Here is a 10247-nt window from a genome sequence, read left to right as displayed (position 1 = left end):
CAAGAATCAATGAAAAACATTATATATTGATTTTTTAAGATTATATATATATATATATATATATATATATATATATATCTCCATCAAGGAGATATAAAAATCGTAAACATATACACACCAAATTACAGAGCCCCAAAACGTTTGATCTAAAAACTGACAGAACAAGGGAGAAATAGATAGTTCTATAACAATAGTTGGAAACATCAATTCCCCACTTTCATAATGGATGGAACAACTGGACAGAAATTCAGTAAGGAAATGGAGGACTTGAACACTATAAACTAGTTAGATCTAACAGACATACACAGAACATTTCACCCAACAACAGCAGAATAAACATTCTTCTCATGTGTACATGGAACATTCTCAAGAACAGATAACTCACCAGGCCATGAAACAAGTCCCAGTAAATTTGAAAAGACTGAAATAACACAAATGATCTTCTCTGACCACATCGGAATGCAGTTAGAAATCAGTAACAGAAAGGAAAGTGGAAAATTCCAAACACGTGGAAATTAAAGAACACACTCTTAAATAACCAATGAGTCAAAGAAGAAATCACAAAGGAAATTTTGGAAATTCTTGGAAACTATAGAAAATGAAAAACTTATAGGATGCAGTGAATACAGTACTCCAAGGGAATCTTCTAGATGTAAATGCCTGCTACACAAAAAACAATGAAATCAATAACCCAACTTCACGCCTTAAGGAACAAGAAAAAGAAGAGAAAACTAAACCCAAAGGCAGTAGAAGTGAGGCTTTGGGTTTAGTTTAAAGGATAAAGATTGGAGTGGAGATACATGAAATAAGAGAATCAGAAAAACAAGCTGGTTCTTTGAAAGGATCAATTAAGTGGACAATTCTTTATGGAGGCTAAGAAAAAAGAGAAGACTCAAATTACTATAATCAGTAGTGAACAAGGGGACATTACTATGGGTTTGGCAGAAATAAGGAAAGGTTCTACAATAAACAACGGCAGTATATTAGAAAACCTATATGAAATGGACAAATACCTAGAAACACACAAATTACCCAAACTGACCCACGAAGAAATAAGAATAGATCTGTAAGAAATAAAGAGACTGAGTCAGTAATCAAAAACATCCCAAGAAAGCAAGCCCAGGAACAGATGGCTTCACAGCTGAATTCCACCAAACATTAAGGAATTAACACTAATCCACTCCAAACTCTTGCAAAAAAGCAGAAGAGGAAGGAACACCTCTGAAGTTATTGGACGTGTGCCCTATTGGACGTGCCCTAAGTTATGAGGATAGCATCATCCTGATTCCAAAGTCAGACAAAGACACCAAAGAAAAAGACTACATACCAGTATCTTATTAATAGATGCAAATGTCCTCAAGAAAATACTAGCAAATATCACTCATATGCGGAATCTAATTTTTAAAAATGATACAAATGAACTTATTTACAAAACAGAAATGGACTTACAGATATCGGAAACAAATTTATGGTTACCAAAGGGGAAACGGGGCGGGGGGATAAATCAGGAGCTTAGGGTTAACATACACACACTACTGTATATTAAATAACCAACAAGAACCTACTGTATAGCACAGGGACCACTACTCAAATTCTGTGATAATCTCTATGAGAAAAGAATTTGAAAAAGAGTGTATACGTGTATACGTATAAGAATTTGAAAAAGAGTGTATACATGTATACGTATAACTGAATCACTCTGCTGTACACCCAAAACTAACACAACATTGTAAATCAGCTATAAATCAATAAACTATTTTTTAAAAAAGAAAGGAAATACTAGCGTGCTGAATCCAGCAGCACATTGAAATGATTATACACCATGATCATGCGGGATTTATCTGAGGAATAAGAAGGGTGGTTCCACACACAAAAATCAATCAATGTAATACACCACATGAATAGAAGGAAGGGAAAAAATACCACATGATCATCTCAATTAATGCAGAAAAAGCATTCGATAAAATTCAGCATCATTTCATGATAAAACATTTTAAAACCAGGAGTAGGGACTTCCCTGGTGGTCCAGTGGTAAAGAATCCGCCTTCCAATGCAGGGGACGCAGGTTCGATCCTTAGTCACGGGACTAATATCCCACATGCTGCGGGTCAGCTAAGCCCGCGCGCCACAACTACTGAGCTCGAGCGCCTCAACTAGAGAGACTGCGTGCCACAAACTGTAGAGCCCACGCACCCTGGTGCCCAGGCGCCACAACTAGAGGAGACAAAATCCGCACAGCACAACTAGAGAGAAGCCCGCGCACCGCAATGAAGAGCCCACGCACCACAATGAAAGATCCCGCATGCCTCAACGAATATCCCACGTGCCGCAACTAAGAACAGGCGCAACCAAAAATTAATAAAAATAAATAAATAATAAATCTTTTAAAAAAAAAGGAATAGAAGGAGAATACCTCAGCAGGCCCCAAGCTAATATCCCAAATACCCAAAGCTAATATAATAATCAGTGATGAAAGACTGAAAATTCTTCCTCTAAAATCTGGAACAAAACAAGGATGTCCATTTTCACCACTTCTATTCCATATTATAGTAAAAGTTTTAGTCAGAGAAAGAAAGAAAAGGCATTCAAATTAGACAGGAAGAAGTAAAACTATCTCTATTTGCAGATGACTTGATGTCATGTGTAGAAAGTCCTAATACAGAAATCCAGCAAAATTGTCGGACACCAGATCAGTAGTTTTTAACGACTTGTACGTCTATACACTAGCAATGAACAATCTGAGAAGGAAATTTATAAGGTAACCTCACTTACAATAGCATCAAAAATAATAAAATACTTGGGAATAAATTCCATCAAGTCCAAGATCTGTATACCCCAAACCACAAAACCCTCCTGAAAGACGTTAAAGGTGACTTAAATAAATGGAAAGACATCTTGTGAAACTTAATATTGCTAAGATGGCAATATTCCCCAAGCATTCTATAGATTCAACACAATCCCTACTAAAATCCCAACATTCTTTTTTTGCAGAAATAGAAAAAGTGATCCTAAAATTCATATGGAGTTGCTAGTGAAAAATAAATAGCCGAAACAATCTTAAAAAGAACAGGGTTGGTTGACCCACACCTCTCAATTCCAAAACATACTACACAGCTCCAGTTCTCAAGACATTATGCTTCTGGCATGAGGTCAGACACAGGGATCCTTGGAATAAAATTGAGAGTCCAGATATTAACCATACAACTGGTTTCATCAAGGGTGCCAACACAATTCAATGCGGAAAGAATAGGCCTTTCAACAAATGGTGCTGGGAAATCTGGATATCCACATGCAAAACAATGAAGTTGAACCCATATCACATACCATATAAAAGTTAACTCAAGGGGCTTCCCTGGTGGCGCAGCGGTTGAGAGTCCGTCTGCCGATGTGGGGGACGCAGGTTTGTGCCCTGGTCCGGGAGGATCCCGCGTGCCGCGGAGCGGCTGGGCCCGTGAGCCATGGCCACTGAGCCTGCGCGTCCAGAGCCTGTGCTCTGCAACGGGAGAGGCCACAGCGGTGAGAGGCCCACGTACCGCAAAAAACAAAACAAAAAAAATTAACTCAAATTGGATCAAAGCCTTAAATCTAAGAGCTGAAACTATAAAATGATTAGAAGGAAACACAGGTGTAAATCTTCATGATCTTGACTTTGGTAATGGCTTCTTACATATGACACTACAAGCATGAGCATAAAGAAAAAATTATTGAAACTCATCAGCGTTAAAAACTTTTGTGCATCAAAGGACACAATCAAGAAAGTGAAAAGACAACCTACAGGACGGGAGAAAATATTTGCATATCATGTATCTAATGCTGTCTGGTATCCAGCATACATAAAGAATTCTTACAACTGAACAACAAAAAGGCATGCAACCCAAGTAAAAAATGGGCAAAGGATTTCAACAGTGATTTCTCCAAAGACAAAGACACATCCAACAAGCACATGGAAAGATGCCCAACATCACTAGCCATTAGGAAAATGCAAATCAAAACCTAAGTAAACTTTCAACTGCTAGGGCCTGGGTTCGATCCCTGTTAGGGGAACTGTAATCCCACAAGCCTTCCCACGTGGCAAAAAACAAACAAACACCTCAGTGAGATATTTCACACCAACCAGGATGGGGCTAGTTCTGTTTTTTTTGTTTTTGTTTTTGTTTTTTTAAGAGAAAACAGGTGTTGGCGAGGAGGTGGAGAAACTGGAACCCTCATATATTGCTAGTGGGAATGCAAAATAGGCAACCACTGTGGAAAATGGCTTGGTGAGTCCTCAAAAAATTAAACACAGGCTCACCACATGACCCAGCAATTCCACTCCTAGGTATACACCCAAAAGAACTGAAAACAGGGAGTCAAACACTTGTACACAAGTCACAATAGGCAAGAAGTGGAAGCAACCTAAACGTCCATCAACAGATGAATGGATAAGCAAAATGTGACATATAATGGAACATTATTCAGCCATAAAAGAGAATGAAGTCCTGACACCTGCTACAATGTGGGTGAACCTTGAAAACATTATTCTAAGTGAAAGAAGCCAGATCTCAAAGGCCACGTGTTGTATGGCTGGTGGTTGCCAGGTGGCTGAAGAAGGAGGGCTAGGGAGTGATCACTTAATCATTACTTAATGGGTACCAGGTTTTCTTTCGTGGTGGTGATAATATACTGGAACTTGATAAAGGTGGTGGTGGTACCTTAAATGGTTAGTTTCATGTTATGTGAATTCTTCTTCAATTAAAAACAATTAAGCATAATCTATAGGACCTATTTTAACTTTCCTCCCTGCGAAAACGAAAAGTGAAAAACAAACGCGACTTACCTTGTTCCTGGGATGGAGACCCTCCAGGGTGACGGTGTCGGTTAAGCCGAAGTGCAGCGTATTCCGAGCCAAGCTCACAGGAGGACCAGCGCGGGATAAAGTAACTTGGAAGCTCGTTTTGCCGAATAACCCTACGATAACCCTCAAACTTCTGAGGACGCGCAGCACCGAGTGGGGCCTCTCCTTTCCGGCCACCACGCTCCGCCGGGGCTGCAGACCGGTGGCCACGCAGGACGGTCCCCGGAAGACCAAGGGAGCTGGACGGGTTAGGGTTCGAGCGGGACGGTCCGAGCTGGACGGCCGGAGGCGTTCCCTCCCTGGCTGCAGCGCCGCGGCCGGCCGCCGGGGAGCAGTGGTGGCCCGCGCTACGCAGGCCTGGCCCGACCTCCTTCCTGCTCCGACGCCGCTCGGACCTCGCGCGCTCCAAAGCGCCCAGAAGGCCGCGGCCCCAGGCCACGCTCCGTGCTAGTACGTCTCGCTGACCACGCCCCCGCGTCCACGGCCAGGCCCCTCACCTGCGCGGCCCTCGATGGCCCCGCCCCCAGCCCGCTCCAGGCCACACCCCATCCGTCCCGCCCCTCGGCCCAGGCCCCGCCCGGCGGCCTGCTTTGCCTTCCAGGGCTCCACCCAGCCGATACCGCCGCTCTCCGGCCCCGCCTCTCTCCGGGCCCCGCCCAAGCCCCGATCCGCCGGCCTCCAGAGCGCAGACACCGCCCCTATGGGGCCGCGCCCTCTCAGGCCCCGCCCCTCAGGTACCGTCTCTCTCTCTCTCTCTCTCTCTCTCTCTCTCTCTCTCTCTCTCTCTAGGCCCCGCCCCGCCGGCAGCCGGAGTGCAGAGCCCTGGGACGGAGTTGGAGGCGCCGGTGCTGCGCGCGGCGGGCGGCTTCGGCCGGTCCCGGTGCCTGCTGGGCGCCGCCTCGTGGCTGCCGTGCGTGGCGCTGGGCTCGGAGCTGCTGCTCACCGCGCTGCCCGCAAACCACTGCGGTCCGGACCCCGCGCTCGACCCCGGCCCCTGCCTGCCGCTGAGCTACCCCGAGCCCGCGCCCCACGTCCGCCCCAACGGCACGCGGTCCTGCACGCGCGGCTGGCGCTACGCGCTGCCCGCCGCCGGCCTGCTGCGCAGCCCGGTCACCCAGGTCTTCTGCATCTGCCCCTCCGTCCCCCGCCCTGTCCTCTGCTTCCCTGCTCTGTCTCCCCTTCCCTCCATCCCCCTGCCCTCAGCGACCTTCCTCTGTTCCCCCTCCTCCAGTCCCGCCTCGGTCTTCGGCCCTTGATCGACCGGGGCTGTGGTACTGGGGCTTTGGATTGCGCGGGGCTCAGCCCCCTCCTGTCTGACGGTGCAGCAGGTGTCCATAGGCAGGGTGCCGGGCCTAAAGGCAGAGTCCGAGGCTGGGTGCTGCCAAGGTGGGCAGGCAGTCCGGGAGGGAGGCGGTAAGCTGAAGGTTTGAGCAGGTAGGTGCCCAGCGGTCAGCAGGGCCTGGAGTTCCCTTCGGTGCCATGAACATTCTAGCAACCTGTGGCTTTGGGCTATGCAGGTGTTCAGGCTGGGCTCCCAAGACTTTGAATCAAGAGAGTGACTGGGTCACTTCCGTTTTTGAGAGCAGACCTCCCACCTGTAAGGTGTGCGCAGGCTGGCCTAGGGGCAGGGACGCCAAGGACACATCCCAGGGCTCCAGGAGCGGAGAGGGTAACGGGGCCTCCCTCCCCCTCCTCTGGCTAGGCCAGCCCACCCTGCCTTCCTCTTGGCAGCCTCTGCCCGCAGCCCCACCCCCTGCCCCTGGGAGGAAGGGCCCCGGGTGGAAGCTTGGACAGGGTTGCCGCATACCTGCCAGGCCCACCTGGGGCCCTGAACCGCTGGGCTTCCCCCTTCTGGCCACCTGTTTGGTGTAGTGATGGATCCTCGCCCACCAGCTTTCACAAGCAGTCGGATTTTAAAATAAAAACTCTGACGTAGTGTGACCCAAAAGGGTGTGTCAAGCTTGAGGAGAAGACACAGAGTAGCCCGGGAAAAGGGCCCTTGGCCAGGAAAAGCCGGTGGGCGTGGCCCTGCAGCCTGTTCCGGGAGTGGCTCTTGAGGTGCACAGGCCAGGGGAAGGGCAGGAGAGGCCCTGGGGCCAGCCTGGCAGCAGAGTGATGGCCGTAGAAAGGCAGGTGCAACCCCGTGCAGAGCAAAGGAGAAACCAGACTTGGGGCTCCATGCGGGTGTCCTGGGGACCCCAGGCCTCTACCCCCTGGGGGCTCAGACCAGGAATTGTCCAGTTCCACGTGAAGACCACCAGGGTCGGGAGGCCACGCTGTGTGACCCTGAGCAAGTCAGTCCCTGGTCTCTCTGTACCTGTTTCCCCTTGTCTCCAGGGAGGAATCGGAACAGGGTACCTAGGGTCCCTTCCAGCGTGACATTCTGGGAACTCCAGCGGGGGTAGGGGTCCTGGCTAGCTGACAGGTGACTGGTATCCCCTACAGTGGAACCTCGTGTGTGAGGACGGCTGCAAGGTGCCCCTGGAGCAGGTGGACTACCTCCTGGGCTGGTTGCTGGGCTGTGTCCTCCTGGGCCCAGGCTGTGACCGGTGAGGCGCTGCCCCTGCCCTTCTGCCCTGGCAGCCCTCCCCTGAGCCCACCTGACCCAAATCCACGTGTGTCCCCTGCTGCCCACTAGGTTTGGCCGCCGGGCTGTGTTTGTGGGCTCCCTGGTGCTGGCCACGGGCCTGGGGGCCAGCAAGGCCCTGGCCACTGGCTTTCCCGCCCTGCTGGTTTTGCAGGTGCTTCGTGGGGGGGCCTCAGCAGGGGCCTCCCTAGCCCTATATGGCTCATGAGTACCGTGGGGGGCTCTGGGGGCCGCCCACTCAGGCTAGGCCTCTGACCCGCTGGAGGGTGCCTTTCTGGCACTCCAGTTGAGGGCCCTTCTCCAGAAGGTGGGCGGGGAGCTGTTTGCTCTGTGGGCTCTGCTCTTTGTGGGCAGGCCCGGGTGCCTCAGATGTCCAGGTCCTGGGCAGGCCAGCGACTGATCACCACAGCCCTGGACAGGGCAGCCCTCCCGAGAGGCCTGGGCCCCAGGCCGTCTGTGTCTGCCCAGGCCTGGAGCTGTGTGACGCCCCGCACCACCTGGCATTCTCTGTGGGGGCGGCCTCTTCTCTGTGGCAGGCGTGCTGCCGCTGCCTGGCCTGGCCCTGCTCCTGGAGGACTGGCGCCTTCTGCAGGGGCTGAGCGCCCTGGCCACAGGACTCCTGCTGCTGTTTTGGGGGTGAATGAGAGGGGTTCACATCCACTGTGGAGGCCACGTGCGTTGCTTCCCTCTGACCTCCATGCAGCAGCAGGAAGATGGGCACAGGCCAGGGACCCAGGGACACAGAGCCATGCACTATGCTTCGCCACTGGGTCCTTCTCTACTGGGAGGTCCCCTGGCATCCTCACCCCAAACCCACAGGTCTCCAGCCCTGTTCCCCGAGTCTCCCTGCTGGCTGCTGGCCACAGGGCAGCCGGCCCGAGCCAGGAAGATCTTGTGGCACTTTGCGGAAGCCAGCGGTGTGGACCCCAAAGACAGCTCGGAGGAGGAGAGCTCCCTGGCTACGGGTAATGAATGGACCAGCCAGGGAGAAGGGAGGCCTGGGTGCTGGAGGAGGGAGGAGAGGTGTCATCCCCTCCTTCATGCCCCATTATGTCCCCGGGGCCACAGAGCCGGACGTGCTGTGTGCAGGGAGCCCCAGCCCCGGCCCTACTCGGTCCTGGAACTCCGGCATACCCGCGTCGCCTGGAGAAATGGACTTCTCCTGGGCTTCAGTTCGTGAGGAGGGGAGGGTGTGGGTGGGCGAAGGGGAGGGAGGGATCTTGGCCTTCCCCATGGGGTGAGAGTCTGCGGCTCTGGCTGGGCCTGCAGCTTTGCCATGCCTCCCAGGCTGATCGGCGGGGGTATCAGAGCCAGCTTCCTGCGCAACCTGGCCACGCGTGACCCCGCCTTCTGTTGGCCCTACTTCCTGGAGGCCAGCCTGGAGGCAGCGGCCACCGTCTTCCAGCTCCTGACAGCAGACCTCTGGGGGCGCCGCCCAGTCCTGCTGCTGGGCACCTTGGTCCTGGGCCTGGCACCCCTGCTGCTCCTTGCAGGGGCCCAGTGTGAGTGTGGGGCCCTGCAGGCTGGCAGGGTTGTCATGTGTGGCTGGGGGTTTGCCCAGTGGTGGTGGGGATCTCGGAGAGGCAGGCACAGGGCATGAGGCATTCGCATGACGCTGCTGTTCTCTCCCCACCCACCTCCCCAGTGTACACCCGGGGAAACTGAGGCCCAAAGAGGTGAGGGCCAAAAAGATTCTACATGAAGGGGCTTAATATAAGGGCTTGGTGTGGCCGGGGGGCAGCCTGCAACCCCTGACCCCAAGTGCAGGAGCAGAGGTGGAAGGCTGGGGAGGCCCAGATCCCTGAGACACGGGTGAGGGGAGGGAGGGAGTGTGGGCAGCGTGGGGCCTCTCCTCCTCCCCAGACCTGCCTGGCTGGACGCTGCTGCCCGTCTCTGTCCTGGGGCTCCTGGCCTCTCAGGCAGTGTCCACCCTCAGCAGCCTCTTTTCAGCCGAGGTCTTCCCCACGGTGAGCAGGTCAGAAGGATGCAGGGTTAGAGGGCAGGGCCCTGCCTGTGCGCCCCACGCTCCCCACACCCCAGGTCCATGCCATCGGGACCAGAGTTCAGGTGTCTCTTCCTGGGTGGCGAGGGGGACAATGGCCGCAAAAGGGTCTGCATATCAGCTCAGGGGTGGAGCGGTGGGTGGTCGGAAGTGAGAGCCCCCAGACAGGGTCGGATTCCAGGGCAAAAATCGACCTTCAGTTTCCTAATGGAAAGGACAACGCTCGATCCAGGGCAGCTTCCCCCAAGACTCTGCAGCTGTCTTCCTGGGGCCCGCTAAGGGCCATCCACCCCAGGAGCGCTGGGTGCCCCACTGGGCCGTGTCCCACCGCCCCCTCTTGCAGGGGTGCCGGGCTGGGCCTGGTGCTGGGAGCTGGGTTCCTGGGCCAGGCGGCCGCCCTGCTCACCGACACGCGTGGCAGCACGGCTTCTTTCTGCAACACGTGGCCTTCCCGTCCTTGGCCGTCCTCGCCCTGCTGCGCGTCCTGCTGCTGCCCGAGAGCCGTGGCTGCGCACTGCCCCCGTCGCTGCAGGACGCCGACCGCCTGCGCCGCTCCCTGCTCCTCTGGGGCCACCCCCGCCAGGACCGCCTGCCCCTGCTGCCAGCCTCCCTCCCCAGGGCCGGGACACAGCTGGTCCGGGAGGGGTGACAAGGCTGCAGAGACACGCCACCCGCCAGTACGGGCAGACGGGTCTCGGGAAGGAACGGGAGGGTGGTGGGAAGGGGGCCTCTTTGCCGGGGGCCCTGGTTCCCCCTCCACATGGGTAGCATAAAGGTGTCCGTGGAACTTGGCACCCTCGCTGGTTCTTCCCTCAGGCCGCACC

At 53.7% G+C, this 10247-nt stretch overlaps 1 protein-coding gene and 1 long non-coding RNA gene across 2 annotated transcripts in view; one reads left to right on the top strand and one right to left on the bottom strand.

The window, feature by feature from the left end:
- LOC149744725 (uncharacterized) overlaps nt 1-5551 on the bottom strand; it is a 50187-nt gene extending 44636 nt beyond the window's left edge. Inside the window, exon 1 of the long non-coding RNA XR_016391056.1 lies at nt 4817-5551. This is a non-coding gene — a long non-coding RNA (uncharacterized LOC149744725). The remainder of the gene's footprint in view (nt 1-4816) is intronic.
- A 68-nt stretch (nt 5552-5619) lies between these two features.
- SLC22A31 (solute carrier family 22 member 31) lies at nt 5620-10186 on the top strand (the record flags this gene model as incomplete). The annotated part of the gene is given in 12 exon segments (XM_089902493.1): nt 5620-5952; nt 7280-7383; nt 7473-7621; nt 7890-7934; nt 7937-8057; nt 8241-8386; nt 8490-8510; nt 8513-8597; nt 8709-8923; nt 9285-9396; nt 9767-9840; nt 9843-10186. Coding segments are annotated over 12 exon segments (1635 nt in total), but the record flags the coding sequence as incomplete, so codon positions are not given.
- Nucleotides 10187-10247: the final 61 nt, after the last annotated feature.

This window comes from Delphinapterus leucas, chromosome 20 (genome assembly GCF_059928025.1).
Source record: "Delphinapterus leucas isolate spDelLeu-1000000601 "Yukka" chromosome 20, BTC_Dleu_Yukka2, whole genome shotgun sequence".
Taxonomy (NCBI): Eukaryota; Metazoa; Chordata; class Mammalia; order Artiodactyla; family Monodontidae; genus Delphinapterus; species Delphinapterus leucas.
This window is presented reverse-complemented; position numbering and strand designations above follow the sequence as displayed.